Source organism: Narcine bancroftii, chromosome 13 (assembly GCF_036971445.1).
Source record: "Narcine bancroftii isolate sNarBan1 chromosome 13, sNarBan1.hap1, whole genome shotgun sequence".
NCBI classification, from domain to species: Eukaryota; Metazoa; Chordata; class Chondrichthyes; order Torpediniformes; family Narcinidae; genus Narcine; species Narcine bancroftii.
The window spans coordinates 86,789,091-86,809,825 of record NC_091481.1 but is presented as its reverse complement, the minus strand read 5'-3'; the positions used below and the strand labels follow the sequence as shown (position 1 = coordinate 86,809,825).

Here is a 20,735-nt window from a genome sequence, read left to right as displayed (position 1 = left end):
CAGGTTCAGACTTTATTTCCTGGAGCACAGAAGAATCAGGGAAGATTTGATCGAGGTGTTTAAAGGGTAAATGTAAGCAGGTTTTTTCCACTGAGGGTGGGTGAGATATAAGCCAGAGGACATGGGTTAAGGGAGAAAGGGGAAAAGTTTAAGGGGAACTTCACACAGTAGTGGCAGCGTGGAACAAGTTGCCAGCTGAAGTGGTGAATGCAGGCTCAATTTTTACATTTAATAAAAATTTAGATGGGAGAGGTATGGACTGGGTGCATGTCTGTGGGGCGAGGTAGAATCATAATCCGGCAAAGACTAGAAGGGACTGTTTTCTGTACTGTAATGTTCTATGATTCTACTTACCCAATATGGTTACTCAGTATTTATTTACAAATTTAAAACCTAATTCAAACATTAATTTTCCTCACCTTCTCCACATTTCCATACAGGCAAAAGATGTTGAACACTCGGTCACAGTTCATCCTGCAAGGCTCCAGTCCATAGACCATCAGCACTGGGCTCTCTGCTTGAGGCCCATAATCCGGAGGCGGAGGTGGAGGAGGAGGGCCGTACTGTGGCCCGTAACGTTGATTGGGTGGGCCTCGGTGAGGACCGCCCACTGGAGGTGGACCTCCCATCCTGCGGCGCTCGTAGTGGGCCGGAGGGCCATAGTCATCATCTGGATAATGGCTGTATCCTCCCTGTGGGGTACCTTTGGAGGGAACCAAAGTGGATTTGGAAGGATGGGTTTCTCGTCAGGAATTAACACTCCAAAAAAAAACTACAAAACACCTTCTAATTCTGCCGAATGCTCAGAAGTGTTCAGCTGACAAGAACCGATCTTAAGTTGGGACAAAGGACAGTTGAAATGGTTGTCAAAAAAAGGTTCCAAAGGGGGAAAGTGTGTGGGAAAGTCATCAATCTTAACCTATTAAATCAGGAATGATCGAGTTAAGATTCCCAATTTAGTTAGATAACCTGCATTTGAAAATGAACTTAAATTTAGACATACAGCATGGTAACAGGCCCTTCTGGCCCATGAGCCCAAATACACCAATTAATCCGTAAACGCTGTACATTTTGAAGGGTAGGAGGAAACTGGTCCAAATGGAGGAAACCCAAGCAGACATGGGGAGAACATATAAACTCCTTAGAGAAGGGGTGGCCAACCTTTTAATTGTAATTTTTAAAATTTAGACATACAGCATGCTAACAGGCCATTTCAGCCCACGAGTACACGAGTTAATTGGGTGGCACAGACTCATGGGCCAAAATGGCCTGTTACCGTGCTGTATGACTAAATTAAAAATAAAAATGTTGGGCACCCCTGCCTTAGAGAGAGTGCAGGATTTAAACCCTGGTCGCTGGTGCAATAATAGTGTTTCACTAACACCACACTAACTGTGCCGGCCTCAAAAAATAGTCAATTTAAATGTGGGAAAATGGGATTAGCGTAGGATTTGTCCAACACGTCCTTGAGGTGTGGTGTGGACCCCATTTGCTGAAAGGCCCACTTATGCACTGTTTGATCACAACTCTACAAAAGGGGTAGACTGACTGCCAGTGAAATCTCACCCACTGATTTATAATCGAGTGTTGGCCACATCCAAACCAAATCAGGGTCATGTTCACCGGACCAGTTGGCCAGAAAATATTAACTGGTCTGATAAGAAGCAGACAATGCAGCATCTTCATTGAAGCTTTTCCAAAACAATTCAGAATAATTTAGAGGATTCAAGGCTTTCACCAGCCACCTTGTTCCTATTCTTACCATACTCAGAAGGATGATCTCCGAGCAAAGCTGGTTGTCGCTGTCGCTTGTTGGGATCTCCTATAAACGGTGAATGGGCGCAGGAAAAAAACAAGTTAAAAATCAATTTCAGGTTGCCACTGGCACCCAACAATACTTACAATAGAACAGTAACAGAAAAAACATTTGAAAGGGAACAAAATCAGCATCGAGTACATTAAAAGAACAATTTCTTTCCACAGTACAGAGATACATATTTAAGGCTTCAGGTTTGAATTTATACAACATTGTAGTCTAATAGATCTAATGCACAAAGGTTCAAGCATAAAAAGGTCTACTTACAGCCAGAGTTAGAGAACAACGTCCATGTGCACAAAATTTCTGCATTTTTTCCTTACCACCCAATGCTTCAACAGCAACTTATTGCAGTTTTGACAGATGGCGCCCCAAACATATGCTTCAACCCTGCATTACACGTTTTACAGCAATGAATAGAAATTTTTTACAAAGTCAGTACTAGCTTCTAACAATTGCATCTAGCAACAATTTCTTAACGTTCACAGTTCAGGTAAAAGATTCTTCACAGATGTCAAATGGTTCAGTAACAGTGGTGAATATGAAAACCCAATGTTCCTCCATGTCGCTCTCCTGAGAGTAGTGTTGGATGTGTTGGTCTTTGGCTTTGTGGTAGCAAAGGCTTACTTGGAAAGGATCTGTGTACATCTCCCACATACGTGTCCAAAATGCAGTGGTGTACCATTGGTAATGTATCATTTATGCAGCAAAATGGCTGTACTGATGTGCCTCAATGTGTCTCTTATCCCTCCTGTTGAAGCTGCATGCTGCCGAATATCATCTGTTTATGGCAGATGTCTGAATGTTCTCTGAAATGTAGGAATGTAGAAAACTGGTGTCTCAACAGGTTGGGTCGACGGGTGGAAGGAATTCGGCATGTACTTCAAGAGCGTTGTATGAATGCACTTGTCTTATGACGAAAACTCCTCTAAGCAAAGTGAGGGGAAACCCCTGAGAACATTCTGTATCAGTTCGGATGAGGCAGTGTTTCTGACCTTTTGAAGAAATCTTGAAAGTGAAACCATTACGTCTCTGGCGGATATGCCTCATTTTCCCTTCACTTCAGAAGTCTATGAAAATGGTGGTTTGCCTCACAGTATGTAAGTCATGGCATGTCGGATCGCAATGGCTGCAGGGTAATCTTGGGTCAATGTATGACTCTCGATGTATTGGATCAGGATTTTGTTCTTGTTCAATAAGAACTCTGTTTGCTTCTTCAGAAAGATCTGCCTATTGCTCTCGCACTGTGTGTGCCCTTACCCAACAAATACTTGGATTATATAATGCAAAAGCAGAGTTTAAAATGAACAGACTACAAACACAGTTCAACATTTAACTGAAAAAAAACCACTCCAGATTACTTTATTTTAATTATACAAATAGCCACAGATGAACATATTTAAATTATCAGAGACCCCTAATTAGAATGGAATCCAAAAAGTTACTTGCAAACTTTTTAGATGCTGTTAATTTTAAGCTACGCATATTCATTACCCAAATAGTGGGTCACACACATCCTTCCTCCCCATTATATGATTAATGCTGCATTACAGGTGAGTTGTGCAAACCATAAGATTCAGGTCGTCTTCATTATACCCAAATCGAATTCCATTATGCATCAAATGAAGGAATTCCATGAAGTAATTATACAAAGTTGGTTACATACATGCTGTCACAATTTACAGTCATCATTTGGGCTGCCAAAATCTCAGGTTTGACTTTCCTCTTCTGTTCAATGCAATGATGAAATCCATCATCGCGAGGTGCTGTCACGTGCAACAAAGCCCAACACACAACTACTACTGGACACACACCGCAGATTCCATCAAGAGGCCAAATATGAACCAGAGGCTTGTCACCCAGCCTCTCTTGCCATATCGAAAACTGCAGATTAATATCGAGTATCGACGCAGGTGGCTCTGTATTCAGCCTCGCATTCATGTGGATTGATTTTATACAGTAAAATGAGATCAAATCTTAAATTAGAAAAGTCTGCCACTATTTTGTAGAGTGAAAAGATGCCTGAATATTTATTTCAAGCAATAGAAGACTTTAACAAAACATGGCAAAAAAAGTAAAATAGTCAAACACAAAAATACCGGACGAACTCAGCTGGTCTTCCTGTATGTATAGGAGGTAAAGATAATATAGGGCGTTTCAGGCTTGAACCCTTCTTCAAACTATGGCTCAGCACTGAAAAATTGGTAATATATCTTTACACCTATGGACACGGTGGGACTTGCTGAGTTCCTCCAGTATTTTTGCTACAATCACAGCATCTATAGACTTTAATGTTTCACAGGTAAAACAGGGAGGATCTTTTTAATGCTTGGTTACCTGTCACAATGTGAAATCTACTTACAAATTGTTACTAACCTCTGCCTACACTTTAGTGAATAATGAACAATGGTAAATTATTTGCAACAGCCAGATTTTTCCCGTTACTGTGTAGTAAATTTTAGTTGTTACAGCCCAATTCAAATAATCATTTTATTTTATTACCTAAGTGAATAAGCCCAGTCCAAAGATTGCGGAGGGTCAATGCAGATATCTCATTAACTCCTTACTATCTCTGAACATCAATCAGAAGATTGAATGGAAAGTCAAACCTTGTGGAGGGCACAAAAGATGGAAAACTTCCAGCAACATTCTGCTTTGACACAAAGTGCAGTCACAGAATAATGAAAGTAAGACATTTATCACATTGGCCCTTGCCCGACAAGCACATTATATATTATAAATTGCATTCCACCACAATTTAATTCAAAAAACTCACTGAACTTTTCAAAAGTCAGATTACCCATTTTGGAAATTGCCCAGATACATCAGTAGACTGAGGCGACTTGAAGGAGTCTTTAACCAGAATATACAGAGAGAGGCATACAATGTAAATAACAATGAGTGTAGAATTTTTCAGTAGATTTTCAATTAGATATTTATAGCTCGAGAAAACCGTTCATTCTACTTGCTCTTTCATACCTGAGAAACAATCTTTATCAGTGATTAAGTCACGCTTTCAAAACTATTGACCGGTGGACTAGCAAAGCAGTCAAATAAAAAGCTGCACAGCATTAGTCTGGACATCATTTGTACACAACGTTTTTTGTTTGGGAAAGAGTTGAACAATTACCCATGAATGAAATGAGAGATTGAGACTCCCCCGCCCCACCCCCCCACAAAAATATGCTGTATATACAAGGTCACAATTTTTACTAAACTAACAGAAAATCTTGTGCATGAGCAATGATGAAAATCTAGATATTAAAGGGAATTCCAGTGACGTGGACTTAAAACTCTGTGTATTTTTGACATTCCAAGATACCACCCTAGTCCACACTACAGCCAATCAGTGGACTGGGGGGGATTGAAACTTTGGCCTTCACTGTCCTCAAAGCCACTGATTTTATCTCATCACATTAATACTTGGTGACATTTGACGGAGCATCGAAAATGGAACTTTTTGTACATTTCTGGACTGTAACGATACAGAGTCCAATAATTCAAAATCATTAATGATTAAGAAAGTCAATCCTAGAACCACCCACAGCACCAAGATTTAACGAGAACATTCAAGTTGATTTTAACTATAAATACACAAACAAGTATCCACAAGAAACACGTGGACTGCTTGGTGGGTTAAAACTGACAAGTTCAAAGATGTAAATCTTAATCCAATGTTCAATTGTAATAACAAGAGATTAATGGGAAAAAGGCAAGCAATTATTTGAAGTAATTGCTGTGGATTCTTCGAAGCTAATACTTCAAGAACACCTTGATACAAAAATATAGGGAAGTATGCATCCCTTAGGAAAAACCTCAACAAAGACAAATCAATCTTCCTATCTGCAATTATTTTGCATGGAATAAGCAGACAATAAAATTCCATTATAGAAGTGAACACCAGCAGTTCTATAAACCAGAGGTTCTGCAAGATGTTACTAAAATGTCTCTACTTTCCACCCAGGCATCAGAAACTCAATCAAAATACAGTGCAGAGAATGCTGTGGCCGTACTATAAATATTACACTGGAAGGCCAAGCACCGCTTGCCGATTAAACCCAGGCCAACAGTTGCAAGGTTGGCGATGCCGATATTATGCTTTCACAATATGAAAAGTGAAACCAACAGGCTGGCACAAACAAACCACTTTGCAAATCATGATGAAGGAGGCTGCTAAGGGATAAAAGCATCATATGAATAAGCTTGACACAATCAAACTGAAGTAAATTAGTTACACAGAAACACAATGGAGTAAGTAAACTGCTCTGGCTTTACAGCGCCAGTTCAAAATGGAGATCTGCTGATCGATCCGCCCCCAGAAACCCATACAAATGTGCTGTAAAAGCAAGGACCCCCTTTTTATGGCACGGTAAGCAAAAGCCCAACTGTCCCACTCCAATAAAAAAAGCTGGATATTTTCAATCAAAATCTGAAGCCCAAGATCACAAACATAATTGGGATGGTTTTATTGTGTGATATAACCACATCAAAGCTCACCGGCAGTTCCAAGAGGCTGTTAAGCCAGTTATCAATAGACCAAGTCTAACCCAAATGCCTGTGGTATCCAGCACCTACGGGGATTGGTAGTTGCTGGATAAGTAAATTTTCCAGTTACTTGAGATTGTGTGGATTGTCAAACCAACTGCTCGGGCGGGGCGGGGGGGGGGGGTGTGGGTGGGGGGCTCCACTGTTAAACTTTTTGTTTTTTTTTAATGAGAATTTTCACCCCAGTGGCTTGAATTCCGGATAATGGGGTATTTTACTGTACGTCTGAGCTTTCACATCCATCCTATGACTGGAAATGAAAATCATTTACCATCAGCACCCACCACCACAAGTCAGGTTGACCAGTTCTTAGAAGCCTACAGGGTGCAGTATTCCAATGTTGCTGGAAGCTTTACTGAGTTCCGTTAATTGACAGCACCAAAGTTATAACTGTAAAATATGGTGTAGGGTTAGATGGAATGTAATTTACAGGACAAGCAGAAACGTGTAAAACTTACAAAATCCACATGACTTTAAATACATATAATACCAAATTTATATTACCTTGTCCTCCCAAATTAGGATTGGTATAGTCCCAAGTATCCGGATCATTTTTGAAGACATTCAAACGAGTAGGCTATAGAGTAGAATTCAAACTATATTAGTTCAACAAATTAATCTAGAACATTGCCCTTCTAGAGAACAGCGACAGATCAAGACAATAAACTTGGCATCCATATCCAGTACAAATCAACCTCTGTGCACATGGTCCTCAGGGTCAGACAGAAAACTCTAAAAACTTCATCTTTACCTCATAGTGACATCATCTCAATCATAACCTTGTTTATTTGAAAGCAGTGACGTGACTTTATATGGGAAATGTAGATTATCCGCTTGAGGTTTGGGAAATAAGAAGTGAAATTCAGCCCGTCATCTCTTCAGTCCTTGCATTCCTCGTTAGTCAAGAGTACCAATTTTAACAAGCAACTTACTTTTGCGTACTCGATCTTCAAAGTGCAACATCCAGAATAAATGTCTGCTCCGTTCAGAGAGGCTTTTGCTCTCTGAGCACTCTGGACAGAGTCAAATGTACCCAAAGTTAAGATAAACCGGATTAAACAGAAGGATCAACTGCCTGTCAATCACCTGTTTGATAAAATGGCTTGATCCAAATAATCCACATTCAACTCTCCATTACATCCCCTAGGTTATTTCAATGCAGTTCTACCATTTTTCTTTGAAGAGCACCAGTTAATTACTGGGATTTTCGAAGCTGTATTTTGGGGAGGGGGAAAATGGCCACGAAGCAGCCACTGGTGCCTGCCTACATTTTGCTGCTATCTTGATCAAGGGCTCAGCCCGAACCAATGATCATGAATCTTTATCTTTGCTAAGGGACACTCTTTGACCTGCTGAGTTTCTCCAGTATTGGGGCTTTTACTTCAACTACGGTGTCAGCAGACTTTTATGTTTTATGCCAATTAGAGACGGACAGGAGACCACTAAATGCTGGAACCCGAAGCCAAGCACAATCAGCCAGAGCAGGTCAAGCAGCATCAGTGGGAGAAAAAGAATGGGTGACATTTATTTTGTGTCACCCACGTAACTGAATTGATTCTGCACTATTTTGCTCCTGGCTCCCTGACCGAGCTGCGTCAAACCTCTAAGTAACTGGTGCCGTCTCCTCGTTGTTCAAAAGCTCAGTTAATGCAGATCCTCAACATACACCCATTTCACACGGAAAGCTATGGGACTGTGCCAATCTCTCCATTACAAACTTACAATACTTGAAAATGTAAACTCCCTTCATATCTTTTCTACATTAGCATGGAAAAGGATATTCCACCATCGCCTGCACTCCATTCTTTCTGAATATCACAATTCTTTGTACAGGTCCGCATGGATTGCAAATTGTGTACAAGACATCCTGTAGAATAAAAGTTGGTCTGTTAAAATGAGCTTGTCATTATACATTTGTTCAACACTGTCCTTTCCCATAAAAATATAATGCAGAAGGTACAAGTACAAAGAATCCGATTTATCGTTATGAACACGTCACAAAATTTGTTTTGAGGCAGCAGTATTATGCATTACAGGTGCAACAATCGCTATAAATTACACAATAACAAAAGCTTATTCTGAGGGAGCATCCCATTTCCAATTGCCCACAGAGCCTGCACTGACCAGGACTTTAATGTCCTCGTAGTACCATAAACTCCTTCCCCTCCCCCTCCCACCCTCCAAGATTCTATCACTTAAATGCACAAGGGCCAAATCATTTACTAATGCACATGTCCAGCATGGAGGAGGAAACTGGAGCAAACAAGGAAAAGCCATTCAGTCACAAGAAAAACATGCAAACTCCACATGGAGAGCATGGAATTGAAACCAGATGGTCACAGCTACAGGGAGTGCCTCTATCAGCCGTGCCCCAGGATAGCTGATAATCCTATATGCTTGTAACTGCAATGTGGAAATTGGGATCTTAGTGATTCAGAAATTAGTGAAAGCTTGTACAGTGAATCCCTGATTTTATGCGAATTCGGATATAACGCGATGAGTCATTGGACACAGGCATCAAGTTCCTGGGCAGGAGCAGGGACCTCGGGATCCTTGGGATAATGTTCTTTATACAGCAAATATCAAGATAAAAAAACCCAAAATGTATACATTTTGCTCTTACTTTGACGAAGGATTCAAGCCTGAATAGTTGGATATGTATCTTTCTCTGTAGCATCCGAATTCAGGCAGCTGCCTACATTTTGCTCATACCTCGATGAAGGGCTCAAGCCCGAAACATTAGTTTATCTTTGCTAAAGGACACTGTTTGACCTGCTGAGTTTCTCCAGGACTGTGCTTTTACTTCAACCACAATGTTTGCAGACTTTCGTGTTTTATTGTAAGCTTCTATCTAATGGGTAATCAGACCAATTACCCAATGACCTTCAAGCACCTGTCTGTATAAGCATCCATTAATCCCATCATATTCCTACACCCTTCCAAACAACCCTCCGCCGCACATCATGGGGGGGGGGGCAACACAATTCAAAAAGGCAGCATCCATGGCCAGGTTTGGCAATGGAGTCGCTGGGGGGGGGGGGGGGAAGCAGCACCACAACCGCAGCATCTCAATTTCCCAGGCTCTCCTCTGATAGTCACCTTCAACTCGCCTCACCTTGTGTCACTTTACACACCACACAATATGATAGAGAAATGATAACCCACCGTTGTAATTGGATAGATGGGGTTCATCACAGTGAAGAGCAGTATGTTATTCACATTTCTGGCGTCATCAGAATCCCCAGGCCTGGAAATTTTCTGACTTGTGGAGTAGTTAACAAAAGCCGGCTGTGCACCCACATAGATCTGACTTTCAACTGCAAAGTTCACACAAGCACATGCACCATTCAATTCTTCAAATTCCACCAAGGCCTGCCTCTTCTTGGGCATCATCACCACATAGCTGCAAAGCCAAAGAAACACTGGTGTCGATTTTTGTGTAAAATGTGAACAAAATCAAGTATTTTAAATAAGGGATTCCCAGGAATGTGTTCAGAAAGCTCACAAGCTTAATTTTTTAAACCAAGTTCACAGTGGTATGGATTCCTTCAAGTTAGTATTTTATATTCAGTTTGGTTGCCCATTGTTGAAATTCAATATGAAAAGATCTGAGGCATAATGAGCAATGTTGGCAGAATAATCAAACCCAAAACAGTCTATCAACAATCCATGATAGTGGCCATTCTATCGGTTCGGACAGTGACGGTTCGCAATACTGCGCTGTGCGCCCGCTACAACTTAGTCTTTCAAGTCCAGTAAGACATGTCATAACAGTCTGTAATTTCTGTCCCCTCCTCCCTTGAATAATAAATTCAAAACACCTCAGTAGCTATGCTTTTAAATGAACACTATAAATTGATGCCCGTGCAAAATTTGTCCGTCTTAGACCCATCGAACTGCTGGAAATCCTCGAGAACAAGCACATTTTGAATCGTGGCAACAATTTCTCACAAACTACACCTAAAGTTTGTGCTGGTTACAAAATTAAATCCAGAAAGCAAAGGAACTTCCAAAATGAACAGTGTATTTATTCAATGACTATTTGTCACACTCGATGAAACAGTCAAATCTGATCTATTTGTAAATGCTTTTCCAGAAAAATTAGGATTTGATATTACCAAAGGTAAATGTTTGCATTCTGAATTTCACCAAAATTTGTGCTGTATTTGATTTCTTTATCATTTTTAGCAGACAAATGAAGCTAGGCACATCTGACTTTGCCTTGAGGCAATTAGTTGAATTCACATCAGTCAGCAGGATGTAAGCTCTAATTATAAACCTGAGGAAGCACATGGGTACCAGGATCTGAGAAACTAGGTCATGACGCAATTCTAGGAGAGGTTATCAAATTCAAGCAACAATCTGACCTTTGTTAAGTTGTTCCCATTTTTAATAAGCTTCCAAAATCACCTCTCAACAGCCAAGTTACAAATATGGCATTTCCAATCGACAAACGGGCAACTTGCCTGAACCCACTTACCTGATGGCACCAAACTCCTGCAGTGCTTCTACGAGGTCGGCCTCCATCGCCCCGTCAGACAATCCTCTGACATGTATCACAGGGGATGGAGATGGCTTGTGAGGATCTTCAAGATAGCTGCCATCCTATTGATGCAAAAAATAAAGTACATTTAATGTGATCTATTACTCCCATCTCCTTCACCACCCCATTTGCTAAAGGACAAGGAAATCTTCTCGAAGAATCGACCCACAATGAAGTATTGACCCATTCCATCCACCAGTTTTTAGATAACATCACACGCCCTCAGTTTGCTGCTAATTGGGTCTCTTTAAAGAGCTAGGGGAATACTTGCATAATTTCTGGACTGGCTTTTCAATGTTCCAATTAGCTTTCTCTGCTTTATTTACAGCTTCGTTAAGTTGTATTTTTGTAAGGTCAGTGTAATACATATACCTGTTCCTCCCGGGCAGATGCAAGACAAAATTAATGATAATGAAAAGCTGATAAAGTTGCTTCTGAAACAGCGATACATTACCCAATCCATGTCAGTGCTACATCCCAATCCAGTCTTATTAACTCCTGGTGACATACCACCAAGACAAAACACTACCATTTCCATTGCTGGAGAAACATGTCGTTTGGACATTTTCCCATCTCTGCACAGGTTTTTCCTCCCATTGTTCAAAATAAACCAGAGGTTGTCGGTCAATTGGGTGGCATGGACATGTGGGCCAAAAGAGCCGGTTACCGTGCAGTATGTCGAAAGTGTTCAAAAAATTTTTAAATCGTTTAGGGCGGAAAAGTGCAAGGATGAGGCGATTCTTTTTAAAAAAATAGGGTTTAAATGATTCAATTTGAATTAATTAATTTAGCGAAGACCAAAATCTGCAGATTCTCTTGCAAATATCTAGAAACCAGGAAAGGGTCTGAAGCCCACAATACCTCTTAAGCCTATTTGACCTGTCTTTGAAATGAGAAGTGAGCGGAAATTCTATTCAACAATGACTGTCAACTTTCTACTGATGAGAATACTCAAGAGTGAGGGAAAGATTTTTTACATCTTGAATATCCAAGAAACCTTTCACAAAAGCCACAATATTATGTGAGCCACCAAGGCTCAATGGACTGGTGGTCAAAACTGAAAGGCTGGAAGAACTTGGCTGGTCTCGCAGCGTCCACAGAAGGCAAAGAGGTGCATCTTTCCCTGGGAGACTGGCTGAGTTCCTCTGGCCTACTCTTGATCCTACTTCTGTTCAAACCAATTACCTTGATCCGTCAGGCCTGAATGGGCACACAATTGCTCAAGGACAAATATATTTGAAAATGAACCATTACACTCCACAACCTAGAGCCTGCACTCTAATTATGTTCAAAATCCTCACGTACAGCCCCTTAATGCCCTTCTGAAAGTCCAAATATATTAGGCCCATTGCCTCCTCTCATCGATTCCAATAAAGATGTCTACAAGTGTTTGACTTTCTCTAATCCAGATTCCCACCCTCTTACCGTTCAATCTGTATCAATGGAACTTTGACAGATGATAACCACCATCTCCACAGGCAACTCTTTCAATACTTTTGAGGTACAGATTTATCATTTTTAAGCTCTATTGCTTTCCCAATATTTGTTTCCCACCCAAGATCATTTCTATCAAGTCGTCATTCATTCAAAAACTGTAATTCTCCACTATTTCCAGATTTTTTTAAAAATTATTTAGAGATACAACTTCTGGCGCACAAGATCAATTAACCAAACCCCACGTCTTTGGAAGGTAGGAGGAAATGGGAGCACCCAGAGGATACCCACACCAACACAAGGAGACATACAAACTCCTTACAGATAGCACCAGATTCGAACCCCAGTCACTACCACTGTAATGGTGAAGTGCTAAACTCTGCCACCCTGCATCAGTTTTGTGCAGTCAAACAGAACTGTAAACGTTCATTTCCCAATTGATCTTTTCCTCTCAATTAATGAAGATTTTACAGATTTCTTTTCTTGCTTCAGGCTTCTACTTTACCTGATACCATTAACCGCACATTAGGGTTGTCCCACTATTCCTTTTTTTTAAATTTTTTATTTTTCACACTATAAACCCATATTGATCAAGATACATACATTTTCCTTCTTGAATATACAGTGTCGTTTTCTCCCCCCCTTCCCATCCCACTCTCCCTACCTCCCCTCCCATTTATTTAAAGTTCAGAATATAAGATACATTAAACCTGTCAAACAATGTTGTCACTCAATAAAAATAAACAAGAAATTCCACTGAGTCAATTCTTTTCATTTCCTTCTCCTTCTGTCATTTTAGGTGGTAGACGTCCCCAGTAGGTTTTCTCTATTGTGTTTCATGTATGGCTCCCATATTTGTTCAAATATTGTAATGTTATTTCTTAAATTATAGGTTATTTTTTCTAATGGAATACATTTATTCATTTCTATATACCATTGTTGTATTCTCAAGTTATCTTCTAATTTCCAGGTTGACATAATACATTTTTTTGCTACGGCTAGGGCTATCCTAACAAATCTTTTTTGTGCACCATCCAAATCAAGTCCAAATTCTTTGTTTTTTATGTTACTTAGGAGGAAGATCTCTGGGTTTTTTGGTATATTGCTTTTTGTGATTTTATTTAATATCTGGTTTAGATCTTCCCAAAATTTTTCTACTTTCTCACATGTCCAGATTGCATGAATTGTTGTTCCCATTTCCTTTTTACAGCGAAAACATCTGTCAGATACTGTTGGGTCCCATTTATTTAACTTTTGAGGTATAATATATAGCCTGTGTATCCAGTTATATTGTATCATACGTAACCTCGTATTTATTGTATTTCTCATAGTTCCTGAGCATAACTTCTCCCATGTTTCATTCTTTATCTTTATGTTTAGATCTTGTTCCCATTTTTGTTTAGTTTTACCATGTTTCCTCATTCTCCTTTTCTTGTAGTTTAATATACATGTTTGTTATAAATTTTTTGATTATCATTGTATCTGTAATCACATATTCAAAATTACTTCCTTCTGGTAACCTCAGACTACTTCCCAATTTGTCCTTCAAGTAAGATTTCAGTTGGTAATATGCCAGCACTGTATCTTGAGTTATATTGTATTTATCTTTCATTTGTTCAAAGGATAATAATTTATTTCCCGAAAAGCAATTTTCTATTCTTTTGATCCCTTTTTTCTCCCATTCTCTAAAGGAAAGGTTATCTATTGTAAAAGGGATTAGCTGATTTTGCGTCAGTATTAGTTTTGGTAATTGGTAATTTGTTTTATTCCTTTCTACATGAATCTTCTTCCAAATGTTGAGCAGATGATGTAATACTGGAGAATTCCTACGTTGTACCAATTTTTCATCCCATTTATATAATATATGTTCAGGTATCTTCTCCCCTATTTTATCTCGTTCTAATCTAGTCCAATCTGGTTTTTCCCTTGTTTGATAAAAATCTGATAGGTATCTTAATTGTGTGGCTCTATAATAATTTTTAAAGTTTGGCAGTTGTAAACCTCCTTGTTTATACCATTCTTAATTTATCGAGTGCTATCCTCGCTTTCCCCCCTTTCCATAAAAATTTCCTTATTATTTTCTTTAACTCCTTGAAGAATTTCTCTGTTAAGCGTATTGGTAATGCCTGAAATAGGTATTGTATCCTGGGAAAATGTTCATTTTAATACAGTTTATCCTTTAATCAGTGTTAGTGGTAAGTCTTTCCAATGCTCTAAGTCGTCTTGTAATTTTTTCATTAGTGGATAATAATTGAGTTTATATAGATGGCCGAGGTTTTTATTTATTTGCATACCTAGGAATCGCATTGCTTGCGTTTGCCATCTGAATGGTGATTCTTTCTTAAATTTTGAGAAATCCGCATTATTCATTGGCATTGCTTCACTTTTATTTGCGTTAATCTTGTACCCCGACACTTCTCCATATTCCTTCAATTTCTTATGTAATTCTTTTATTGAAATTTCTGGTTCTGCTAAGTATACTATAATGTCATCTGCAAATAAACTGATTTTATATTCCTTGTCTTTTATTGTTATCCCTTTTATTTTATTTTCTGTTCTTATCAGTTCTGCTAGTGGTTCTATGGCTAATGTGAACAATAAGGGCGATAGTGGGCATCCCTGCCTTGTTGTTCTGCTTAAGTTAAATTGTTTTGATATATATCCATTTACTGTCACTTTCGCCAATGGCCCCTTATATAATGCTTTAATCCAATTAATATATTTCTCTGGTAAGCTGAATTTTTGTAGTACTTTGAATAAATAATTCCATTCTACTCTGTCAAAGGCCTTCTCTGCGTCTAAAACAACCGCTACTGTTGGAGCTTTATTTCCTTCTACTGCATGAATTAAGTTAATAAATTTACAGATATTGTCTGTTGTTCGCCTTTTTAAAATAAATCCAGTTTGGTCTAGATTTACTATTTTTGGTATATAGTCGGCTAATCTGTTTGCTAATAGTTTAGCTATTATCTTATAATCTGTGTTAAGTAAAGATATTGGTCGATATGACGCTGGTGCGAGTGGATCTTTCCCTGTCTTTGGCATTACTGTAATTATTGCTGTTTTGCATGAATCTGGTAAGCTTTGTGTTTTATCAATCTGGTTGATTACTTCCAGGAGGGGAGGAATTAATAAATCTTTAAATTTTTTATAGAATTCTATTGGGAATCCATCCTCTCCTGGTGTTTTATTATTTGGTAGTTTTTTTATTATCTCTTGCATTTCTACTATTTCAAATGGTTCTGTTAATTTATTTTGTTCCTCTATTTGTAATTTTGGTAGTTCAATTTTAGTTAAAAATTAATCTATTTTGTCTTCTTTCCCTTCGTTTTCAAGTTTGAAAATTCAGAATTCTCTGACATTTTCATTAATTTCCATTGGATTATATGTGATTTCCTTGTCTTTTTTCCTTGATGCCAATACCATTCTCATAGTTTGCTCTGTCTTAAGCTCCCATGCTAGGATTTTGTGCGTTTTTTCCCCTAGTTCATAATATTTCTGTTTTGTCTTCATTATGTTTGTAGTGTATTATATTTTATTTTTTTATCCGCCAATTCTCTTCTTTTAGTTGTGTCTTCCTTCATTGCTAATTCTTTTTCTATATTTACTATTTCCCTTTCCAACTGCTGTTTCCTGATTGTAGTCCTTCTTCATCTTGGTTACATAACTTATTATTTGCCCTCTGATGAACGTTTTCATTGCGTCCCATAGTATAAACTTATCTTTCACTGATTCCGTATTTATTTCAAAGTACATTTTAATTTGTCGTTCAATTAATTCTCTAAAATCCTGCCTTTTAAGTAGCATGGAGTTTAATCTCCATCTATACATTCTTGGAGGGATGTCCTCTAACTCTATTGTCAATATCAGGGGTGAGTGGTCCGATAATAGTCTAGCTTTATATTCTGTTTTCCTAACTCTGTCTTGCATGCGAGCCTGATAACAGGAATAGGTCTATCCTTGAGTATGTTTTATGTCTACCCAAATAATATAAATATTCCTTTTCCTTTGGGTGTTGTTTCCTCCATATATCCAAAAGTTGCATTTCTTGCATCGATTTAATTATAAATTTGGTTACTTTGTTCTTCTTGTTAATTTTTTTCCCAGTTTTATCCATGTTTGAATCCAAATTAAGGTTGAAATCCCCTCCTATTAGTATGTTCCCTTGCGTGTCTGCTATCTTCAAAAAAATATCTTGCATAAATTTTTGATCTTCTTCGTTAGGTGAATATACATTGAGTAAATTCCAAAACTCCGAATATATCTGACATTTTATCATTACATATCTCCCTGCTGGATCTATTATTTCCTCTTCTATTTTAGTTGGTACATTTTTACTGATTAATATAGCTACTCCTCTAGCTTTTGAATTATATGACGCTGCTGTTACATGTCCTATCCAATCTCTCTTTAATTTCTTGTGCTCCATTTCAGCTAAATGTGTTTCTTGCACGGATGCTATATCAATTTTTTCTTTTTTCAGTAAATTTAGCAGTTTCTTCCTTTTGATTTGGTTATGTATTCCATTAATATTTAAAGTCATATAGTTCAACATAGCCATTTCATACTTTGTTTATCTTTCCTTTCCGTTTCCTCATCATCACCTTTCCTTCTTATCCATTTCTGCTTTCTTGTTTTGAACACTTTATAAGACAACATTTCTAAAACATCAAACATTTCCCTTATTCTCCTATCTAAAATTTCTTTAACCCCACTATCCCCTCCCCTTCCTGAGTTGCCCTTTATCCCTTGTCGGGCAACCACATCTCCCCTCTCCATTTGGATTTGCGAATTCACTCGCAAGCGTCAACTGATTTCGCAGTGACCGTAACTCCTCCCCACCCAGCCCCCCCAGAAAAGATTTTAATCTTCATATACAACAAAGGTGGTTGTCCCACTATTCCTGATGGTGCTGTGTGCTTTAAAAGGAGATTAATTTGTTGTAAGATTCAATTAAATGTTAACCACTGTTTGTGTTTCCAGATAAACTTTTAATGTAGTTTCTCATATCATTGGGCAACTCACACTGCGTAATTTTGTTGTTGCTTTATATGCTTGTAAGAGCCATCATTTTATATAAAATTCTACATTCATATCAATTTCTCAAAAGACTCCTTTTAGAGTTCATATTAGATCAAAATGATCTGTTTCCGAACAATGATTTAATAAAACTACTTCATATGCACTTTCAATTCATCCACCACACTCTTCATACTAATTTAGTTTGCCCATGCCTTCAAGTTCCACCATAACCATTTAGATTTATTCATGGTTCAGGATCTGGGTGTTGCTGGGCAAAATATGTGTTTAGTGACAACCTCTGGGCTGTTTTGCAGAGAATTCTAGGATGTTGACTCAGTGACAATAAAGGAGCAGGAATTTACTGAATTACCCATGTTCCATGCACCTCTGAATTCATGACTTGAATTAAGATGTTTATTACCATTACTGGTTGAGCCGCCTACAGACAAGTACGAGCAATATTTTTTTCCTGCTTGTGGTTTCATATTTGTACCCAATGTGAATCTACTCAATGTACACTTCTCTCCATTGCCTTTATATCGTTAAATGAAGGTTTCCCCACTTCTTTTCAGAATGCTTCTATTGGGGAACTCCCTCATTCTGAACCTTGTTCATTTTGCAACTACAACTGCAAATTGATCATTATCATATCATTAACAATATTAGTTGAAGATACCAGCAGGATGCTCAGTGTTATTCTCTACAAATAAATAGAGGACAAGAACATGACAGCAGAGTTCAGGCCTTTCAGCCCTCAATGTTGTGCCAACCTATATATTCCTACCAAAAATACAAAACCCTTCACACCTCATAACCCTCTAATTTTCTTTCCTCTATGTGCCTGTCTAAGATTCTCTTAGATGGCCCTAATGTTTCAGTCTCCACCATCATCCCTGGCAAGGCATTCCAGGCACCCACAATTCATTGACCCCTAATGTCTACCCTAAACGCTCCTCCCTTCACGTTGTCCAGATATCTTGTGGTGTTTGCTATCCCTGCCCTGGAAAAAAAAGTGCTGGTTTCAGATGGTGTTTGACCCTAGAAGACTTTACACCAGCTATGTCTGAATTGAAATGAACAACCTCAACAAGAGCATCCATCTCCTACCATATTTATGCAAGTCGACACCATCCGTAAAAAAGCAGCAATTAGCCAATATTTGCTGCTTCCAACCTCTACTGCACTGGCAATCTAAGACCCAATACACAGTCATTTCCCATCACCATGATGGACAATGGAGACATTTTCGTAACTTTTCTTACAAGAGGTCATTGAGTCCAGCCTGACAATCTATGAGATTCCATTCCTCCTGTCATATTTTCACATACCCATCAAAATTACCCAATCATCCACCCAACACTAGGGTACCAAATAACCTATCACCCCACACATCATTAAGTGAAACTGGAGTACACAGCAGGGGAAGAACTTGCAAAATCCACACAGGAAGTGCCACAGATCAAGACTGAACTTAAAATTACTGGAACCATGATGCTCCAAATTCTCCTCCAGGTCACACACCGCACAAAGTTCAACAAGAATCCTCTTTCCTTCATTCTTTCCAGGTCGAATGCTGGAACTTACCACTACCTTCAAATGTGAGGGGATATTGTATTGTATATATTGAATATTTATGGGTTTTGGAGGGGGGTGGGTAGATGGGAGGGAGGGAAAGGGGAAAAAAGACCACTGTGTAAATTTAATGAGATATGTTTGTACATATTTGGGTAGAAATGGTTCATAGTGTGAAAAATAAAAAAAATCTTTTTTTTTAAATTGTGGGGATAAAGGTAGCATCCATGCTAAAGAACAAGAATTAATACTACAATTCACAAACATACCCAACAGGTACACAAGTGAAACATGGAAGTTTGCAGTTGCTGTAACTGTAATAAAAACACACAGAAATGCTGGATCTTAGCTGGTGTCGCAATGTCCATAGGCGGTAAAGATACACCTCCTTTAGGCACTGCAATACTGTCCGAGTTCCTCCAGCATTTCTGTTTTGACCAATGAACTTTGCATATGGGTGGCTTTTCTGAAAGGTTTTTATTGGATACTCAGGACGTCAAAAATCTTTCCCAGTCTTGAGTATTCTCACCAGTAGAAAGTCGGCAGTTCATTGTTGAAAAGAATTTCACTCACTTCTCATTCAAAGACACAGGTCAAATATGCACACAAGGCATTGATTGGGCTTCAGGCACTTCCTGGATATTTGCAAGAGGATCTGCAGATTTCAGTCTTCTCTAAATTAATTCATTTGACCATTTTCTGTAACTTAAATGGCCATCTTTCTATGTAGAAAGATTGATAAAGCCTCCCCCATCACCCCCACTAGAAGGGAGGGCCTCCCTGACCCCCTTCAATCCCTTTGCGCCTCCCACGTCGAGCCGGACCCCCCCTTTACTAGGAGGGAGGACCCCCCCCCCTTTACTAGGAGGGAGGACCCCCCCCCTTTACTAGGAGGGAGGACCCCCCCTTTTACTAGGAGGGAGGACCCCCCCTTTTACTAGGAGGGAGGACCCCCCCCTTTTACTAGGAGGGAGGACCCCCCCTTTACTAGGAGGGAGGACCCCCCCCTTTTACTAGGAGGGAGGACCCCCCCTTTTACTAGGAGGGAGGACCCCCCCTTTACTAGGAGGGAGGACCCCCCCTTTTACTAGGAGGGAGGACCCCCCCTTTACTAGGAGGGAGGACCCCCCCTTTTACTAGGAGGGAGGACCCCCCCCTTTTACTAGGAGGGAAAGCCTCCCCCATCACCCCCCACTAGAAGAGAGGGCCCCCCACTAGAAGAGAGGGCCCCCCATCACCCCCCCCCCCCGCTTGCTGCCCCCAACCCTCGCCCCCTTCGAGCCTCCCACGTTGGGCCGGGCCGGGCCTCGCCGCTCCCAGGCCTCAGCCCCGACCAGACGGGCCGCGCCGCCATTTCCCGCCCCCGCGTGACCCATCTCCCCCGGCCCCGCCCCCGGCCGAACACGCGCCCCCTGCCCCTCCACGGCCGAGCCCCCCTTACCCGGCCGCCGTCGTTCTCGGTGCGCTGGCGCTTGGCCGCCCGTCCATCGTACACCTGGTGTCTGGCCGCCATCTTAATGCTGCCGCTGCCCTCTGACCACCGTCGACAACATGGCGCCCGCCCTTAAATAGCCGCGCCGCCGTCCAATCGGCCGCGAGCACCCGCCTCTCACTCATTCCCATTGGCGGATTCGAACAAAGGAGAGTGGATGTTCATCGCAAACGCCCGCCTTCTCGAAGAGCCATTTGCTAATACCGCTTCCCTCCCTGCGCGCCTATTGGTCAGAGGACTGCCTGTCAAATGATTGACACCGATGGAAAGGTCCCTTCTGTGCTCCACGTGGTCCAGGCCAGGCCCTTGTC

The 20,735-nt window shown here is 40.0% G+C and overlaps 1 protein-coding gene across 1 annotated transcript in view; it reads right to left on the bottom strand.

Annotated features, from left to right (window-relative positions):
• LOC138748308 (heterogeneous nuclear ribonucleoprotein L-like) overlaps positions 1-20,484 on the bottom strand; it is a 29,906-nt gene extending 9,422 nt beyond the window's left edge. The window contains exons 1-8 of the mRNA XM_069908243.1: positions 20,374-20,484; positions 10,842-10,966; positions 9,527-9,764; positions 8,143-8,228; positions 7,294-7,390; positions 6,866-6,938; positions 1,763-1,822; positions 420-703 (exon numbers count right to left, since the gene is read on the bottom strand). Coding sequence (XP_069764344.1) covers positions 420-703; positions 1,763-1,822; positions 6,866-6,938; positions 7,294-7,390; positions 8,143-8,228; positions 9,527-9,764; positions 10,842-10,966; positions 20,374-20,445 — 1,035 coding nt within the window. The 5' untranslated portion in view covers positions 20,446-20,484. The remainder of the gene's footprint in view (positions 1-419; positions 704-1,762; positions 1,823-6,865; positions 6,939-7,293; positions 7,391-8,142; positions 8,229-9,526; positions 9,765-10,841; positions 10,967-20,373) is intronic.
• Between the last annotated feature and the right edge of the window lie 251 nt (positions 20,485-20,735).